Raw genomic sequence first — 20,245 nt, 5'->3', positions numbered from 1 at the left:
GCTTTTCTTGAACCCAAAGACGCTTACAATTACAATTACGCTTACAATTACTGTTGCCATCCCTGCTTACAGTGTTGACTATATGCACTCAATAAGTAAAAACTAAAATAATCATTAAAAATTGAGGTTTGACATTTCAAACAAAATACTTCACCCCCCAAAATGACCAAATGGACACCTTGCAAAATTGTCCTCCCATGCCTCAAGGCAAACAAAAAAATCCCAAAACAGACATTAGCACGCCTGTCCAGGTGTTTGAATTGTATGTAGAAGTCTATGAAGTTACAGAGTTTAAGCGAGATTCCATTTGTCTGTGAATTAAATTAGATTGTACTGCCCAATAAGTGTGCAATTGATGTCGTTTTTAAAAGCAGCCGCAATGTACCCTAATTCATCAAGAATTCTCCATTCTGTGTTCAGTGCTAGGGCATCCAAGAAAAAGTTTTCTTCAAGAATTCAAGAGAACACTGGATGAATAATTGATATACAAATGGTCTTCCTCTGGTATTCCTTTAAAGAAGAATAACATACCTGGTGCTATAGCTGTTTCTTTAATACACTTGTGGTTCAGAAGAATGGAACAGGTATACATTTTGACAACAGAGTCAGACACTTCACCTTGAATTGTTTCTGCGGGGAGGAATAATCAGGCCCGAGACCTTGTTCATGTTGCACTTATTGCATTTCATTTTATTGTGTGTGTACAGCTGTCAGTAAGTTGCAAGCCTGAGTGCATTCAGACAAATAAATATCCCAACACGAAGTTAACCAGCTTATCAGTCAGACTGTCGGTAGCCTGTCATCAACTGATGTAAATGTAGCTTGAGCCTGCCAACACAAAGTTTCCCTCCAACACCAACTGTAATTTCTCTGTGTAATGAACTGTATACGAGGCTGTCGACAGCAGAGAGAATGATGTCCCTGCTGAATCTGCAGCTGGGGCCAAGAAAAGGCTACAATACATAAATCTGAGGTTTAAGAACAAAGTTGTAAGAGCACCTTTTGCAGGGTCAGAGGATGTCTTTCCATCTCCCTCTTGCTTTTTTCTCTCTGTTTTCTTTCAATTTTTTTGTGACATTTTCAGAACCCGTTGCTCTGTAGCCTCCTTGTGGTCAGGTGAGGCAAAAGCATGATGTTCACAGTAAGAAAGCAGATGTTGAAATAGAGTCAGAGCATCAGTTATTGGCATGTTGGCGCTATGGTTGGCACAAATATCTTCAAACCTGGATAATTGCAAGTTTAAAAAACTGACTATGCAAGGCTCAAGGTTGGCCTGCGCTAAGTTGTGATAAATAGCTCAACATGACCTTACTTTAAATGATGTTATCTTGTTTTAACTCCAGATGCCCTGACTTATTTGTATCCCTCATGCATACACAGACAAATATGCATGTTTCAAGCAAAAATAGAGCTAAAATGTTTTGTATGGGGCATTTGTCAGCAGTTATCACAGTCACCAAAATCTACTGTTACAAAACTTGAATTGTGTTTCACAAAGCAGACCCCAGCTACTGTAACTAAGCATGACATGCTGCAGATGAAGGTGCTTTTCCACGTCCACGGCCTCCAGTTGTGGATGCCCATAGGGAAGAGCCTCGATCAGCAAATTAGGGAATATATGGAAATAAAGTTTGCCGACTTACAAGGCACATGAGTAAACTGCTCTGCCTTGTTGCCTAGTTACCGCCTAAATCCTTCCTATCCTGTATTATTGTTATTCCATCTATTTTCTTTCCTCTTTTATTGCCATTGCAGGCAGAAGACTTGAATGAAGCTGATTACATCACATGCATACGAGTGTGTACATCATGTACTGTATAAGTCTTTGTGCTGTATTTATTTTATTCTGTCCCTGATCCCCTATTCTTTGTTCCCCTATGTTTATTTAACTGCCACTTCAGAGCTGACAAGAATTACCTTCACATGTTTTGAATTTAAAGCCCATTCAGCCAGCTCTTTCAGTGTCCTTTATTTGTTTTATTTTTATTGTATCTGTTCTATCACACATTTTTCACTGTCACCTTTTCCCGTCAGTACTTTTCAACAAAGTCATATATCTGTTAGATTTATTTATCCTTAAGTGACATGTTGTTCTCCAGTTGCTGTGTCCTTCAGAGCGTGAGCAAGAGGAGAAATACTGACAGAAGCATATGCCAGCAGCAGTGTTGACTATGTAGAGAAAGAGGGCGAAACTCGCCTGGTGCCACAATTGTATATGGATTGTACATTAAAAGTCTCTATAAACATTCAGCATGCTGTGCAATAAATATATATATAGCAAGTCCAATACTGTGAATGTGTTTTCAGAATCAAACCACAGTTTGTGCACACAGCTGAGGCGCAGCGGCTGACATGTGGCTGTTGGGTCGAAGATAAATGAAGGGAACTGAGACCCTGTCTGGAACTACAAAGTAGGTTTATCATTGTTTTTACTGTCATTACTACCATTATACTATTATTATTGAAGATGTTATAGGTAATGCATTTTTGTAGGGTTGTTCTTGCAAGGACATTTTATCTTGTATCTTAACCTTGTATGGAACTTTTGTAGGACAAAAAGTGTCTGACGAGTGGTGAAGATTTAAGACTTGTTGCACTTAGTGAATAAAAGGTGTTGCCAATAAAAAAATTCTGTTATTAGTCTTAATATGGCTAAAAAGTGTGAAGTTAATTAAGACTGTGGCTGAAAGCCCTTCAATAATTATTGAATTTGTCGAAAGGAACCCTAGAGAGAAATTACAATGTCTTTGCTTTGCAATATCTTTTCTACGTAACAATTTCCACTTATTTTCTATTGTTTATTATGCCTGCTATTTTAGGAATAAATACAGAAAAGCAATGAAACATATTTCTTGAGAAGGACAATATTAGAAGGTTACTGCAAACACTGAAGCTAAAGGGACCTACAGTATTTACGAAGCCAAAAGCTTTAAACTAACGTGGGGATAATGTCATTTAACCAGCAAATAATTGATGTAACATTTACTTAATGGAGAGAGATATAAATCTGCGAGAGAGCCGAGGGGAGCACATTCAGAACCTGCTCTGGTTTCCTCTCCTGGACATTTAACCTTTGCTGTTTGAACAGAGTTTGTTGAATATGTTGATGAAATTAGCCCCCTCGGATGCGTGCGGCCGGTGTTTGTGCCGTGGTCATGAGTCAGGCGCTGCTCGGGGCAGATGGTGGTCGGAGCGGTGCATATGGTATGATTGATATTCATCAGGAGTGCTGACCCTGCCATGATGCATTCAAGCATCCAACAAACCTCAGTCAGAGTTCAAACCTGCATAATGAATGAGTGCAGAAATTCAAAAACAAAACAAAAGCCATCTTTGGTTCTCAGTTTCACTCCTACTTCCCCTCTCTCGTGGTTTGTTAGGGAAAATATTCTGACAAAATCTAATGTTTGTTCGGGTTGGGAGACAAACTGTAGTGCTTATCATTTCAGTCAAAGACGGTTGCTTTGATGAAGTGGTGCAGGGTCAATCAGCAAAGATCTGGTTTATTATTAAAAGAAAATACACCGCACTCAGCCATGAAAATGATTTATCAAGTAGGAAAGGAAAGAAAATAGGTACCAGTTCAACGCTGCAGACTGCAATATGTTTGGATTTGTTGGCTGAGAGAGGTCTTTGATATCTGGAAAACATTTGTTGCTTCAAACTACTTTAGCTGCTTTAACCTGTCATATTTACTCGGGGTGGGAATAGTTTTGGTGCAATCCACTCCATAATGCCCTGCCAACATTTTTGTTCTCTGTAAATCAAATAAATATGAGAGTAAGTAATGCTATTATTTAATGATGCTAACAGCATTGATGTTACTGTACAGCAATCTATAGAAACAAACACACACACAAATTGTCTGTGTTATTCCCACAGTATAAAACATTACATTACATTACGCGCAACGAGTCGTTTGGCTGATGCAGAGCGTAGTGCACGCGCTGGGGTGTACGGTTTAACCATGTCCTGGATGTAGGAAGGGCCAGATCCATTCGCAGCATGGTAAGCAAGTACCAGTGTCTTGAAGTGGATTCTAGCAGTTACCGGAAGCCAGTGAAGGGAGCGGAGGAGCGGAGTGGTGTGGGAGAATGTAGGAAGGTTGAAGACCAGACGAGCCGCTGCATTCTGGATGAGCTGCAGAGGTCGGATGGCACATGCAGGTAGACCAGCCAGGAGGGAGTTGCAGTAGTCTAGGCGTGAGATGACGAGAGCCTGGACCAGAACCTGAGTCGCTTTCTGAGTCAGCTGGGGACGTATCTTCCTGATGTTGTAAAGCGTGTATCTGCAGCAGCGGGTTGTAGCAGCTATGTTTGCAGTGAAGGACAGGTTGTTATCTAGGGTCACACCCAGATTCCTTGCAGTCTGAGTCGGGGAAACAACTGAGGTGCCGATGTTGATTGTTAGGTCAAGAGTGGGACAATCTTTTCCCGGAAGGAAGAGCAGCTCAGTCTTGTCAAGGTTGAGCTTGAGGTGGATGAGCAGACATCCACTGAGAGATGTCAGCTAGACAAGCAGAGATGCGTGCAACGACCTGGGTCTCTGAGCGGGGAAAGGACAGAATTAATTGGGTGTCATCAGCGTAGCAGTGGTAAGAAAAACCATGCGGGCTAATGACTGATCCGAGCGAGTTTGTGTACACGGAGAAGAGGAGGGGACCAAGAACAGAGCCCTGAGGGACCCCCGTAGTTAATTGACAAGGGTCGGACTCAGACCCTCTCCAAGTCACCCTGTAGGTACGGTCTTTCAGGTATGAGGTGAGGAGGGAAAGTGCAGAGCCTGAAACTCCAAGTTTTTGGAGAGTGTGAAGGAGGATCTGATGATTCACCGTGTTGAATGCGGCAGACAGGTCCAACAGGATGATGACAGAGGAGAGGGATGCAGTTTTGGCAGTGTGCAGTTCCTCCGTGACAGCAATGAGAGCAGTTTCTGTGGAGTGACCTGCCTTGAAACCAGACTGGTGCGGATCCAGAAGGTTGTTCTGATTGAGATAACAGGAGAGTTGTTTAAAGACAGCGCGTTCAAGTGATTTAGACAGGAACGGGAGGAGAGAGACAGGCCTGTAGTTTATAACATCAGACGGGTTGAGAGTGGGTTTCTTTAGGAGAGGGTTTACTCTTGCCTCCTAAAAAGCTGCTAAACTGCTAGTTAGTAGGCAATTCATTATAATGTGCTTTGGTGCTTTGTTTGTTGCAGTTATATGTGTAAACTATCATGGCATCGTCTTCAATTGCAGAACCAAACACACACAAACATACACACATATTGGTAAATAAGAATTCACAGGATAAACCCCCTGAGATGTGCCAGCTTGTTTTCACACATGCAGACAGACACACCTGGTACACTGTATGTAAGCATGTGATACCTGTGAGAATGTGTCACCTCACTCTGTTCCCACTGGCTCTGAGGATGGATCAGTGTGTGTGCGCGTGTGCGTGCACGTGCGTGTGTGTGTGTCTGGTGTGTGTGTTTGTATGTGTTTTTGTAGTGGGGAATGGAATATATCTGGGCTTCCCTGCTGTTTTTTTTACTCTTTACAACATGTTGTTATCTTCTATATAAGAGATCAGAGTAGTTAATTTGACATCATTGAAACATTATATGTTTGTGTGTGTGTGTGTGTGTGTGTGTGTGTGTGTGTGTGTGTGTGTGTGTGTGTGTGTGTGTGTCTGTGTGTGTGTGTGTGTGTGTGTGTGTGTGTGTGTGTGTGTGTGTGTGTGTGTGTGTGTGTGTGTGTGTGTGTGTGTGTGTGTGTGTGTGTGTGTGTGTGTGTGTGTGTGTGTGTGTGTGTGTGTGTGTGTGTGTGTGTGTGTGTGTGTGTGTGTGAAGGGGCGAGAGGAAGGGGAGGGATCAGGGACAGGTGCTTAAAAGAACCCCTTTGACTCATGGTCTCTTCTCTAATTAAGTTTAGGTTCTTTATGTGCATAATGTATGTGCATTTGTGTGTGTGTGTGTGTGTGTGTCTACTTATCTTCCATGGGAAAGGTTTGCATTTACCACTCCCTTACCCTTTGATAATCTATATTATCTCTTCTGAAAGCCCATTTAGTCCGCTCAAATCGGATCAGAGATCTTTGAAAATTCAATTTGGTGGCAAAATAATATATTTATTTCATAGCATTTGTCTTCTTTCTTTCAGATAGTGTATGTTTTGTTCTGAATTCTAGCAGACGCCCCACTGAAACAGTTAAGTTAATATTATCAATTAAAAATATAAGAAAGTATTTGTAGCAATGAAAATAACATTTTGTGTGCTTTTCTGTTCTATTACAGTTAAATCAACTGACGTTAAGAAATGTACTATATCCCTGATATTAAAGGAAGACAACACTGACTGCACCAAGTACTATGTATAGGTACAAATTAAACTATAGGCGGATTTTAAAAACCTTTATGATAGTATTTATGTTGTGGATACATGTGCTGTTGTATACATGTAAGGCTGATCTGCAAATGTTTGAAGTATTATAAGTCTGATCTTCTCATGTAAAGGCTACATTTCTGAAGAATGTTTTCACCAGATCTGTTGCTGCATGTTGGGAGATTTACAGCAGTGTACAGATTGATATAAAACAGAGATGGTTTATTCTCTGTGTGTAAAAATAAGCCTGTATTCACCAGCTGGGAAGATGGTCTTTACCCTGAGTGGGAGTTGTTGGCTGAACAGAAAGAAAAGAGAGAATTATTTTAAGGATGATACTGGTGCTGGTGAGAGATTGTTTTGTCTTTTGTCACACACCATTACATAGTTGGGTTCTTTATGTTAGGGATTTACTGTGTGTCTTTATTTCAAAACTGCTTGGGTGAAATGAGATTTCTCAAAGTCCGTTTTGATTTGTTTTGCAATTTGTCACAAAGGCTTTCTTTATCAGTGTTCAGCCCCATTGTGTTTTGTTTAATCCAACAAGTGATGTAAGACTTGTCTATCAGGGTGCAGATTGATGAGGAGATGGGTAAATGTGAGACATTATAAAGTGATTGTGATGCCTACAAATTAGTTACAATTTAGCCATATTTAGGGATTTATTTCAATATGGGATAGCAAGGGACCCTTTCTGCTTTAAAACACAATTACCTTGCACATGTATTGACTCTACAGTTTACTGATTGCATAAACACAGCAACCAACCTGAAGATGTTTGTTTCAAATTTGTTTTGAGCAGAGATATTGTCCAAGGGACTGAGTGCATCCAGTCCAAATGTACACTGTCTGCCTGCTTAAGCAAGTCGAGTCGTGCCTGCCACCCACAAGCTATCTTCCACCTGCTGCCCACCTACATCGACAATAGTGAAGCAGAGCGCGGGACAAACACAAACAGACACAACAGATTGCCACGCTCTTCAGATTAACCTTTATTCTCCCCGATGAGACCTGTTGTCTTTACCTGTGAGTGCTCCGCATTCACAACAATATGGACACCACGGTGAAACTATACTCACCTTTTCTTCCTCTCACTGTGAGTTAATGCTACATGATCACACTTGAAAGCTCTTGAAAGGCAATTAAAAGTATGTGGTTGGAGCAAGTGTGTTTCCTCGAGCCGCATTTAAGGGCTCACACAAAAAACAAAGCATTTGTTTTCAGACAATGTATGGCAACGATTCGTTATTTGTACTGCATTATCCCATTAAACCCAACTAAGTCTTTGTTATTTTAATGAGCACTCCTAAGTGTTCACTTTACTTTTCCTATCACAGCACAACCTGCAATCATGGAGAGAGTCAGGGAGGGGGAGAGGAGGGGGAGAGGAGAGGAGGGGATCGGGTTTCTCAGCCGCTCTGTACCCTAATCCAGGATTTGGAAACGGGATGAGAAGAACGCAGGTAAGGACAAACACAAGTAATAACAGCACCGACATGGGATTGGTACGTGGTGGGGGGGGGGGGGGAGGGGTGAGCAGCTTGATAGGAAATAGGGGGGCCTCATATGTCCAGAGAGGGGTGGTGAGCTGTAGGTGGGTTGTATATAAATACCTGCAGTAGAACAAGGGCGGCAAAAGGCTGAGGGTGGGACAGACACTGGTTGATCTGCATCTGTTGTGGAGAGAAAAGAGACAGAGACGTGCACTGCAGACGCCTCAATGAGGGACAGTTTGATAGTTGAGAAACACATTTGAACAGATCCATTAGTAACCTCATCACTATTCACCTTCTAGAGTTTTGGCTGAAGGTACAGATGCGGCGTAGACTTCGATGAGTTCTGACTGAAACATCCATTTCCCTTTGAGAGGAAAAAGGTTACGGTTCACAGTTTTCCACCTGCGCTTCCCAAGTATCTGAAGTGAGAACTGTGCTTGGTTGAAATAGGGAGAAAAAGGTTGAGGAAGACAAGAACAAACAAGGCAGAACAAGAAAAGGCTCAAGAACAAGAAAAGGCTCAAGAAGACGAAAGGCAAGACACAATTAGGGACATTTCAAGAAGATAAGGAAGACACAGGACAGGGAAAGCAACAATGGAAGACAAGTCCAATTAAATAAGAGAAAAAACTAAGAAAATAAACCATTTAAAGGAATCCCGTCAAAATTCAGTGAACCATCGGGACCCTTCGAGGGAGGTCAGAGAAGAATGGCGTGCCAGGCATTCAGCGCCGACTCTTTCAACACACTTGGAGATTCCGCCTTGCCGATCCTCATGCACCACGTCTCCACGGGCGACTGCCTGCCAGCCAACTCTCACACTCACAGCATGGTTTCTGCAGGTAATATGCACTCAAATGATCTTCTCTCCTGTGATGATACACACATCTTCCTTTGTAAGAAATCTTTCTCCTCAAGATTCAAAATCAAGGCTTTTAATGTCATGTGTACATAGCTACAGTGTAGATACCAATGAAAATCTTGGAACACAATTAGAATAAAATACTGCAAGTAAATACAAATAAAATAGAAATAGTGCAAGGAGAGTCTACAAGTAATTGGAATATGATATAGATAAATCCTCCTCCTGTGTGCCTTAACTTTTTGTTGCCCATTATTTGTTCTGAGAAAGTTATGCTTTCACGGTGGCAAAGCTAGAGGAGAGTGGGAGTTTACAGTGTGTGAACGACACGGACCACGACCCCCATTGTGTTGTTGTGGTGTTAAATCCCAGCTGCAATAAGCCAGGCCTCTAACAACTACTTCACTTGAGCCTTGTAAGGCTTTTGGAAGAGAGCACATTGGCATAGAGCCTCTTGCTGTGACAAAGCAAGACTTACTCCAGTTGAAAATGACTACAGTATTGAGCATATATGAAGTCCCAGGGGGTTCTGCAGATGAGCGATGGCTCGTATAGTTCCTCCTATAGACCTCTAACTGAAACAACAATGCTCCGCTCCCCATGCTGATGCTTCCTTGTCGGGCACAGTTGTGTTTTTCAGGGAATTGGGAGAATGAATTGGATTGGAAAATACATTTATTCAAAAGCAACTCAAATTATGTAAATGTATTTAATCAGCTGGTTTGGCCCAGCTGTCTCTACTCAGTGGATAATTGCATTGAGGATATGTTATCAGTATTGCAAACTCCCCAAAGTCTCTTTTTTTCACAATGGAGAAAAACTTCCTGTGGGTTTCAGTGAGTGCTGATTGTTATAGCTTAGAAAAGACTGCCGCATTATAAATACAATGCATTTATATATGGCAGCACTTTTAAAACACATCTTGCAAATAGATTTTCAGCCTAGTCATTATTGTACTTGTGGAATCTTGCTGGCTTATATAATTGTTTTACTTCCAATGAGTCTTTGAACAAAACGTTTAATGTTAAAATAAATAGACAACATTTTTTTTCTTCGTGTCACACAGAACGATTTTAAAAGCAATGTATTTCTATTGGTAGTATGTTTCGTGCCTGCAGCACGTTTTTTTGTCCGTTCGGGTCTTGGAAGACCGGAAGCTGTGGGGTTCATAAAAACATGTTCTTACTCAATATCAAGCCACGATTATTGCTTTTATTTTAAATCGTATAATTTTGGACTTTTGTTTGTCTGTGAGGAAAATAAATGGGGTTCAGAGCCTCAGAATACTAAAATCTGTATTTTTTAAAATCTTTTTTTCCTTCTAATTTGTTATTCTTTTCTAAATAACACACTGTTATTTACTCACCAATAACACACAATTATCCTTGTTTTTATTTATTTGTTTAATTCCATAATCTCGGGCTTTTTTGGCGTCCGTCAGGAACTGAATTTCAAAATAAAAATAACCGGAAACAGACGTAGACCGATAAGGGATATTTCGAGCATCATTGCGATACAGCATGGAATACACAGCCACTGAACTGATTACCCAAGATCCTCAGCTATGGTTTAAGCTCGCTGATTGGATGTTTTAGCCGCAATGCATGTAGGGATATGTTAATGCGATATGAAATCCGAAAAACATTTCTGAGTTTAGGATGGCCGAAGACACTACACTACCCATAATCCCCAGCTATCGTTTAGGACTACTGTCCCCGTGATTAATCTTCAAGCTCTGGGATTGGATGTTGGAGTGGCAGTGCGCCAAGGTTACGCCGAGCGTCAAACAGCTGTTTGAAATGGAACGAAACCACGCCAGACTATCCAAAACTGGAATCGAACGCCCCCCAGAACTACACATGCTGGCTATTGTGTTTCACAAAATGTTCTATGGGACTGAACGTTTTCGTTTTTCCCACAATTAGAAGTTGCCAGTATTAAACACATTGGTGTTATCAAATGTAAAACATATAATTAATAAATGGGTGAAAATCGCTTGTGTCCATAATGCGCAGCATTAATATATACCCACATGACAGCTCATTGTTACTTTGTAATTCTACTCCACTACAATTCAAAGGTTAACCTGGTATTTTTACTCCACTACATTTATTTGAGTTACTTTGCAAATTCTGATTAATGATGTGAAATATAAACAACCCTTAAATCAGACTTTAGTTACACCTGAGTAAAATTCAGGTAAGGTGATTGTCAAGTGCCAACAATCAGGAGAGATATTTGATAGTTGGTGCTTGAGAAGACTAAACATTTATCTGCAATTGACATGAATGGAAACGAGTAATAAAGTATATTCATAGTTATTCTCTACTAATAGTTCATTAAAGACTGTATATAATTGCTATTTGGCACATCCCTTTCAAGATTTCAAGATTTTCTAAGGTTTATTGACATATCATATACACAACTGGTGTAGTTATGAAATGAATGAAAAACTTAGGTCGCAGCTGAGGTTCCTCAACAGTGCATTACAAGACATCTATCAATATGTGTGTACCTCCACCATTAAACTGTCATATTCTGCACATTTCTTATACTATCTACATACATGAGAGTATAATTCATATGTATAATATCAGTTAAAATAAGTGCTTCTACATAGTTAACATTGCAGGAAAGCAATATATTAGACGTTAAGTACTTTGTCAGGCTTAATATTTATCTGTAGATAGATACCCCCAAAGTTTTCTTCTTATTTAAAAGAAGACCTTAATCTGTTATTTAATGTTTAAATAAAGGTTAAATCGTTTTTCTGTTTTGCACCTCCTCCTATTAATATCTTTGTACATCCTGCACTAAACTGTTTTATTGTAGAGATCACTTAAAGTATCTTCTTGATTTTTTATATTCTATATTTCTATCATTGACCTTCTACTTTACCCCTATGAAAGTATGTACTCTTAATATTTTTTTCATCAAATATAACACATAAACACAATAATTCAATAACGTGCTTTAACCACTAGGCGGTGCACACAAGGTACACACAGCCATAATAACTTTGTATTATTAGTGTAGGACACTTATGTACAACATCTGAAGAGTTTTATTCATGTTTTCACATAATTTTACAGCATATTGCTATATTATTCAAAGAAAATCAGTAATATCTTTAAAAACTACAAGTCCTTTTATATCAGCTGTGCACCGTTATGGTGTAAATATAACCTATCTACGAATTAGATCAAATGTAAAAGTCAGCCGAATTAGTGTTGATACTGCAAGGAGACGTATTGTATGAAGAGAAATTGAAGATGTTGTTTAATTGTTGATATATTTATGATCCACGTCAAGTATTCAGCTTCGGCGGCATTTCTTCCAGTTTTTCCAAAGGTCTTCTCATCAGGGCTCTATAAATAAAGAACTACGGCAGATCTGTAATGCAGCCGAACCGTGTATTACAATGCCGTTATGTGATGACTTTCAAAGAGAAAAGCACAAACACTCGGAATAAAGTATTATTTTCTTTAAAAAAAAAAAAATTCTGATTTGATATGGCATGAACACCATATCCCTACATGCATTGCGGCTAAAACATCCAATCAGCGAGCTTAAACCATAGCTGAGGATCTTGGGTAATCAGTTCAGTGGCTGTGTATCGCAACGATGCTACGTCTGTTTCCGGTTATTTTCATTTTGAAATTCAGTTCCTGACGGATGCCAAAAAAGCCCGGGATTATGGAATTAAACAAATAAATAAAAACAAGGATAATTGTGTGTTATTGGTGAGTAAATAACAGTGTGTTATTTAGAAAATAATAACAAATTAGAAGGAACAAATATTTAAAAAAAATACAGATTTCAGTATCCTGAGGCTCTGAGCCCCATTTCTTTTCCTCACAGACGACAAAAAAAGTCCGACATTATAAGATTTAAAATAAAAACAATAATCGTGGCTTGATATATATGAGTAAGAACAGCTGAACCCCACAGCTTCCGGTCTTCCAAGACCCGAACGGACAAAAAGACGTGTTGCAGGCACGAAACACACTACCAATAGAAATATTGCTTTTAAAATCGTTCTGTGTGACACGAAAAAAAAAGGGGAAAGTCGTGTTGGTGAACACGAATCAATAGATTAAATGTCGTGACTATAACACGAAATGCCGTGAGACTGGGTTGAACATACTGTAGCACATATTAGAGACTGTGGACATCAAGCTGCATACAAAGATGAATACATGAATAATTATGCAATTAGCAGAGGACATGAACAGAGCCATGTCCGACTACATTTAAATACACTAAGTAGAGAAGAGCATTTACTAAATCAAAGGCTTTAAGAGGAGTCTTTATGAACTGTAACTTGGCAACAGTGTTGTAATAAATGCAGTTAGAGGCAGTCTTAAGGTTGGTTTCCCAGATTTTACAAGCATATGTTTGGGCTTGTTGATTCGCTTTACTTGTTAATTTCAAACCACTTGTTCTGAAGGTTGTTTAATGTGTAATATCTTTCACATGACTGACTGCATTTACAGTGAAGTTTAAAGCTGTACCAGTATTCAATTATCCAGTAGCTGACATTTATGTCCAGTGTGTCTAGCTTAAATAATAAATGTGTTACATTTAGATTGTTTTACTCTCTGTTCTAGCTCCAGCCTGACATGGTGATGTGCTATGGGAAAACTCAAATAAGAACCGACATCAACATCTTTCTGTTCGATGCGATAGCTTTCTTTAGCAAACAAAGCCTACAAAATATGTTTTACATTGTATTTTTGATCAGAGAAGTAAAGGAATAGCTTTAACGTGAGTGAGAAATTGCATGTCAATCCTAGTGAAGAGGCTTGTTCTACATATCCCTCTTCAAATACATTTTCAAAATATGATTGCATCCTATATAAACCCTTAGCAGTTGTTCTAATTTGAAAACATATTTGTCAAACTCTTTCCCAACTGTATTTAATTAAGTGTTTAATCTGCTGCCGTTCTGTTTGTCTCCATCAGTGTCCTCCGGGCTGTCCCTGGGTCAGCCCTCCAAGCGCTCCCACATGCACCTGTCCAGCTCCTCCCTCAGCAACGCACTGGGCAACGCCCCCCCGGGACTACATTACCCAGTCACCCCCTGCCACTACAGCAACCAGCAGTATGGCATGATGGCAGGTGAGTGGTGGTGATGGAATTTGTAATAACTATTGCAGGGCTGTTAATTAAACTGTTGGTCAACCAACAAACGATTAATCATCAGGAACACTGATGGTTAATTAAGCATGTCATTAATGTAATCAAATGCTGCTGCTGACAAGCAAGTACTGAGGGTGGTTGAAAAATGATTACAGTGCAGACAATATTAATGCCCCCCCCCCCCCCCCCCTCTCCTCTTTCTGTAGCTCAGGAGATGCTCTCTGCCAGTATTTCTCAGTCTCGCATCCTGCAGACATGTGGTGTCCCTCACTCCAACATGGTGGGCAGTGGGAACCCATTGCAAGGTAATGATCACACACACACACACACACACACACACACACACACACACACACACACACACACACACACACACACACACACACACACACACACAGACACACACACACACACACACACACACACACACACACACACACACACACACACACACACACACACACACACACACACACACACACACAATACAAATAATTCCTGGCCTGGAGCTAAATCAGGTAAATTGAGCAGACAATTAGTTTATTCCCATTTAATTTTAAAATGTGTTACCAGTTAAAAATCTATTTCAGAGATGATTACTTCCCCTAATGTTTGAGCTCCTTAGCGCCCTTGTTAAACACAACCGTCAATGTCAACGTGTCGGTTCCTCTCAATCCTGCAGAAAGAGCAGAAATATTATTTAGAAGTTGTTATGTAAGAAACTGTCATAGGGAATATCTGTTTTGTTTTTTTCTTGCAACAAGATTCTGGTGGCAAATTATTACTTTTTATAACTGCCAGATAAAGCTTTTCACATTTAGCAGTTAGGTCTGTAAAGATGTCTGTTCCCTTTTTTAATTATAACAGTTGCTTTCAGAAATAAACATAGTAGATACAAATAATAAGTGGGTGGGAATGAGACCTAAAATGTAACCCTGCAGACGCTAAACAAACAACTTTTTCAGAGGAAATGAGATTGCAGCTTCTGTTTTAACAGACAACATTGATAGGGTTTTAATCATTTGAGTACAGACCCGGAGACATCAACCTTCTACCATTAATGGTCCAATAAAATGGTTTTGTCCGCAATGTCCCAGGTGGCGCTGAAATACATCAAGATTTAAATTAAACGGCTGGCCACGTTTATTACCTTCAGGAGGTCCTCCTCACAAAATGAAACCTGCTATAAGTGCTCAACAACAGCACTCAGCAGAGGGATGTTTGAGAGGAAAGGGCAGGGACAGAGTTAATAGCATTGAACAAAACTCTGTAATTATGTGAACTGGATGAGACGAGGTCACAGGAGAAATGTAGCCCTTTACATTTTCATTTCTAAAGCTGCACTAATCTATTTTTTATATTAGCAATGGATCAAATGACTTAGTGTAATGTGAAAGGTGTCTCTGTGAATCCAAAGGGAGTTATAAACACTGGCAGTTCTTCTGCTTTATGGAGATATTTAACCTCTTTTACCTCATCAACCTTGTTCCAGCCACAGCAGGCAAATTATTACCCCACTGTAGGCTTCCTGACCAGCATACAATGGCACTCACTGGAGCATGACTCAGCAAAAGAGTTGAGTATTTTCCTCCGTGGTTGGAGGAGACCAAAATAAAGCTAAAACTGGAATGGCACTTGGAGAGCGCTCATCTCTGTCAAGGGCCAATGGCGCATAATTGTGCTCCTCGGATAGTCCCCAGTTGGGAAGCTATTCTTCCGACTTGGGCGTATTCATGAGCATTAATAGTCGTAATGCATCAATAACATGGTATTGATATGTTGTTTTTAATCGCGCAGACTGTTTAAACAACACGTCTATATCTCCTTCAGAGTTGTAGGTCCAACAGTGAGAGTTATTGTGAATTTCCCTGTCTGGTACTTTTCAGTTTTTTTCCATGCATGTAAGTGAAATACAATATTTGTTTCCGTCACCATAATTCTGACCTGCTACAGTATTTGATTGGCTCTACCCTTTGTCGTAATTTTACACCTTTCCATCAAGTTTAATGAACATCTGGCCAGTAGAATTGATGTAGCCCTGGTGTTGAACAGACACACTCAGCCATGAATAATACCACCCCTCTGGTGGAGGTAATGAAAGGCAATATGGACTTACAGTTATCAGGTGGCCATAAAATGAATCCTAACAAATGCTATCGTAACACTCTATCGGCTGGACGTGTGAATTGGCATCTAAAACGTTGTCCAACATTTAAGGGTATTATATGAACACAGCAGTATGAAGTAAGTCTGTCTTTCAGTTTGTCTGCTCTCTATCTCTGCTGGGGTCCATGTGCAAAAAAGCCTGTGAGGTACTGAGTCCACATGTGATTTCAAAGGGGCTTGTTGTCCAGTCTGTCTCCACCACACACAACAAACTGATGTGTGCAGTGCAGCAGGGCTGTGTGCACTCTCCAGGGAGCAGTGAAGGCATCAGACGAGAACGAGGCAAACTCTTCTCTCTTTTTCTAACATGGTGAGGAGAACAAGATGCCTCTCCCTGGATCATCCAGCTCCCAAAACGACTGTTGTCTTTCTCAGGGGTAAAGAGTGTGGGCAGTTTGGAAAACTATAGGCAGATGTTTATTACCTCCTGGACGTAATGATGCATTATTTTTGCCACTTTTGGAAATCCTAACTTGTGCAGCAGGCTGTGAGGTGTTTTTCTGCATTCAGTATTGCTGCCACTGTAATCCTCCAGGGAGAGTCCTAATGTGTCTCAAACACTGCTGATGGTAGGCGATATTTAGCTATGTCAGAGTTTCAGACAAAGCTTTCTTGGCAATCCTATTCCAGTGTACTATAGAAACAAATATATTACCATGTGTTACATACTCAAGCTGAGAAGGAGATGTAGGATTGCACAGCCTCATCAAACTACATCCTTTATAAAGTTGAAAAACGTAACTTAATCTTCATGTCATGAAGGAAATTAGGCAGGTATGTTAGGCACTTATCCCATCACTAGATCTGTAAATGAAGTACAATCGGTATGTGATATAGTTACCACTGCATTACAATCCCACTGACACAAGAGGGGAGTGTTGCGTTGCTCATTTAACAGCAGATATAGTTTCAGCATCACTGATACAATCAAAAGAGCAATATTCCTGGGATAGTAGAGTGGACTGAAACCAGCATTTGGCTACTGTCAGACTTACCATCACAAATCAGGTTTTGCCTATTGTCAGTCCCTAAAGTGCGATGAAGTAACATTTTTAAATGCAGTTGTTTTTCTTCCACTGCAGCTGTGCTGAGAGTTGAGGCAATGAAAAGCATTATGTTCCAAATAACAATTAGTCATCCACCCATCTGCTAATCTGGCAGTCAATTGTCATCAATGCTGACAGAAAGAAGAAGCTCTTGGCAGCAATAGCCAGCAGCTCCACTAGGTTTCACATCAACAGCCACTTATGAGTACAAACTCTTGAATATCAAGGTAGAATCCTTTGAAGTGTTGTACAACAATAACAAAATGAATGGAGACAACTGAATTGATACCCTTTAAACCAGAAAGTTAACTCAACTTTGTGTGGCAGCACTGATGCCAAGGATTTGAATATTCATATATACAAGAAATGTGAATGAGCTTGTTACATTAAGGTAAACTGCAGAGATGAATATCTGAAATATATCAAGTAAAGGGATAGGCGAAATAATATTTATTCCTCAAAACACTTTAAAATTGTGTGATTATTAATTAACCATCACTTTATTAGTGAATGGAGCTGGCTCAGGTGTGTGTTACATAAGGCTAAACATAAATTGGTGACAAATCTCAATGGGCAGTGAAAGGAAATTGACACACTTAATAGAAAATACAATAATGGTTATCATAGCAAAAATATGACAATAATACAAAAATATAAGCCTGCTCTTCCAGCCGTTTTTTATTCACAGAGGTTCAAAGTGTCTCAAAGGGGCATGTCAAAACTTTTTCATGCTGTGGAAGTAAAGCCTGTCAGTGAACATGTGGGTAAAGTGTCCATGGTGCTCACACCCCCCTTCTGACAGTCTGAGGGTCTCCCTTGAGACTCCTACTGTATCAATAATGTCTCCTTCTCAAGCTGTCTTTCTCTTTCTCTAGGGTCTCTCACTCCTTGCTTGTACAAGTTTCCGGATCATGGTCTAGGCAGTGGTTCCTGTGCATTAAGCCATAGTTTCTCCACACTGCCCCCGGCCCTCCTCACCACTGATGAGGCCCCTGGGGTCCCGAGTATTTGCGACATGAAAACTGATCATAGAAAAAGCATGCGGGACCCAGAAGATGTCCCTCCCATGGACTCCCCGCAGATAAGAGAGCTGGAGATGTTTGCCAATGACTTCAAAATACGCAGGATCAAACTCGGTTAGTCTTATCACTAGATATTTTTTTTTAAAAACTTCAAACTGTACGAATCATCAACAAGGCCCGGGACCCCCACTGACACTTTACCTCAGCCACATCTACGGTGGCCCTGAAGTGCAAGTCAAAACAACATTTCACAAAACGCTACAGCATTTCACAAAACGCTACAGCATTTCACAAAACACTACAGCATTTCAAAAAACACTACAGCATTTCACAAAACACTACAGCATTTCAGAAAACACTACAGCATTTCACAAAACACTACAGCATTTCAGAAAACACTACAGCATTTCACAAAACACTACAGCATTTCACAAAACACTACAGCATTTCAGAAAACACTACAGCATTTCAGAAAACACTACAGCATTTCAGAAAACACTACAGCATTTCAGAAAACACTACAGCATTTCAGAAAACACTACAGCATTTCACAAAACACTACAGCATTTCACAAAACACTACAGCATTTCAGAAAACGCTTCAGCAATGTTGTTTTGACTTGCACTTCAGGGCCACCGTACACATCATAGACTCTATGCATTACATTAATGCACACAATGTACACAATATCTGTTTTTTTTATTATTACTGCACATATTTTATTCCATTCTATTTCAATGTAAATACTGCTATATTTTACTATATTTATTTATGTTATTATAGTTTTATTAAAATACTTTTCTATCTGTATTTTTTATTTCAATTTGACTTTTATGGGTGCACCACGACACCAAGTCAAATTCCTCGTACGTGTCAACCAACCTGGTAATAAAGCTGTTTCTGATTCTGATTCTGAATGAAAGACGTTTCCAGAAATGTTTCTGTTATGTAATGGGATTGCAGCTTCTCTTCTCCTTAGTATTATAAACATTATTTCTATTTCATTTTTACCTCCAGGCTACACGCAGACTAATGTAGGGGAGGCTCTTGCTGCAGTGCACGGCTCAGAGTTCAGTCAGACTACAATCTGCCGCTTTGAGAATCTGCAGCTGAGCTTCAAGAACGCTTGCAAACTCAAGGCCATTCTGTCCAAATGGCTGGATGAAGCAGAGCTGGCCGGCGGTGAGTCACATTCATCCACTCCACTCAAGAAACCCCTGTTTAGAGCATTTATTTTAACGTAACCATTACCTGTATTGTGTCAATATAAGTAGTAAATGCACTTATGAGTCATTTGATACCCCCTTATCGCATGACGCATACATCAGTGAGCTGTGCGCTGTTTCTCTTCTCCATGCAATAATAAGGTATTATTTTTCCTTTCTGCAGCCTTGTACAGTGATAAATTAGGAATGAACGAGCGGAAGAGGAAAAGGAGAACCACTATCAGGTATGACCTCTTACAAGCATATAACAATGCATACCATACAATGGTGTTTCAGTTTTATACAGTTTTCTCTTCTCTTTACCTTGCAGTCTGGGAGCTAAGGAGGCCCTGGAACGCAGCTTTTTGGAAAAAAATAAGCCATCCTCCCAGGAAATAGCGCGGATAGCAAAAGGCCTCCATCTGGAGAAGGAGGTGGTCAGAGTCTGGTTCTGCAACAGACGACAAAGAGAAAAACGGGTCAAAACCAGCCTGAACCTCAGCTCCTGTTTGACCAAACTCAGCCCACACTGCATCACACAGATGAGCAAATCACAAAGACCCATGACGTAGTTCAGGGTTCACCTTTAGTTCGATGGAGGCTCATTCATGACTTCACATGCTGGTGAAAATGTGCTCCTTTAAAATCAAATGTCTGACAGAAAAACCTTGAAAGTTGGGAAAGAAATCAGAAAGAACAACAAAAACTGCCGTCACTCTGCAACAAGCAGCTGCTGATACCCTTGAAACTATTCTATTGATTTAAAATTCAGATGATAATTTATATCCAGTGAAGGTCAGCCATATAAGAAAACAACTGAAAAACACCTTAGCTATAAAAGCATGAGTCATTGTCACTTCGTTACATGACTCCAAAGCAGAAAGTATTTAATTTAAAGAGACATCCCTTTTTGCAAATATACTGCAGAATCTTTGGTTT

At 40.0% G+C, this 20,245-nt stretch overlaps 1 protein-coding gene across 2 annotated transcripts; it reads left to right on the top strand.

Annotated features, from left to right (window-relative positions):
- The first annotated feature begins 8,466 nt into the window (after positions 1-8,466).
- On the top strand, positions 8,467-20,245 carry pou1f1 (POU class 1 homeobox 1). 2 transcript variants are annotated; one of them, XM_034236884.1, is made up of 6 exons: positions 8,467-8,705; positions 13,691-13,846; positions 17,955-18,215; positions 19,119-19,283; positions 19,491-19,551; positions 19,638-20,245. In XM_034236884.1, exons 1-6 carry the CDS (start codon positions 8,573-8,575, stop codon positions 19,876-19,878), a joined length of 1,017 nt encoding a protein of 338 aa, XP_034092775.1. In that variant the 5' UTR covers positions 8,467-8,572; the 3' UTR covers positions 19,879-20,245. The 2 variants fall into 2 exon arrangements, with proteins under 2 accessions (XP_034092775.1, XP_034092776.1); XM_034236885.1 differs by having other exon boundaries at positions 8,547-8,708; positions 13,784-13,846.

Source organism: Gymnodraco acuticeps, unplaced genomic scaffold (assembly GCF_902827175.1).
Source record: "Gymnodraco acuticeps unplaced genomic scaffold, fGymAcu1.1, whole genome shotgun sequence".
Lineage (NCBI taxonomy): Eukaryota > Metazoa > Chordata > Actinopteri > Perciformes > Bathydraconidae > Gymnodraco > Gymnodraco acuticeps.
Note: the sequence above shows the minus strand (reverse complement) of the source record. Positions and strands in the feature narration are given on the sequence as shown.

What these genes read in the sequence shown, in the direction of transcription:
- pou1f1 (XM_034236884.1), top strand. Translation starts at nt 8,573, where the DNA reads ATGGCGTGCCAGGCATTCAGCGCCGACTCTTTCAACACACTTGGAGAT. An exon ending in AATACGCAGGATCAAACTCG is followed by an intron (nt 18,216 to 19,118) that starts GTTAGTCTTATC and finishes TTTTACCTCCAG; the next exon opens with GCTACACGCAGACTAATGTA. An exon ending in TGAAGCAGAGCTGGCCGGCG is followed by an intron (nt 19,284 to 19,490) that starts GTGAGTCACATT and finishes TCCTTTCTGCAG; the next exon opens with CCTTGTACAGTGATAAATTA.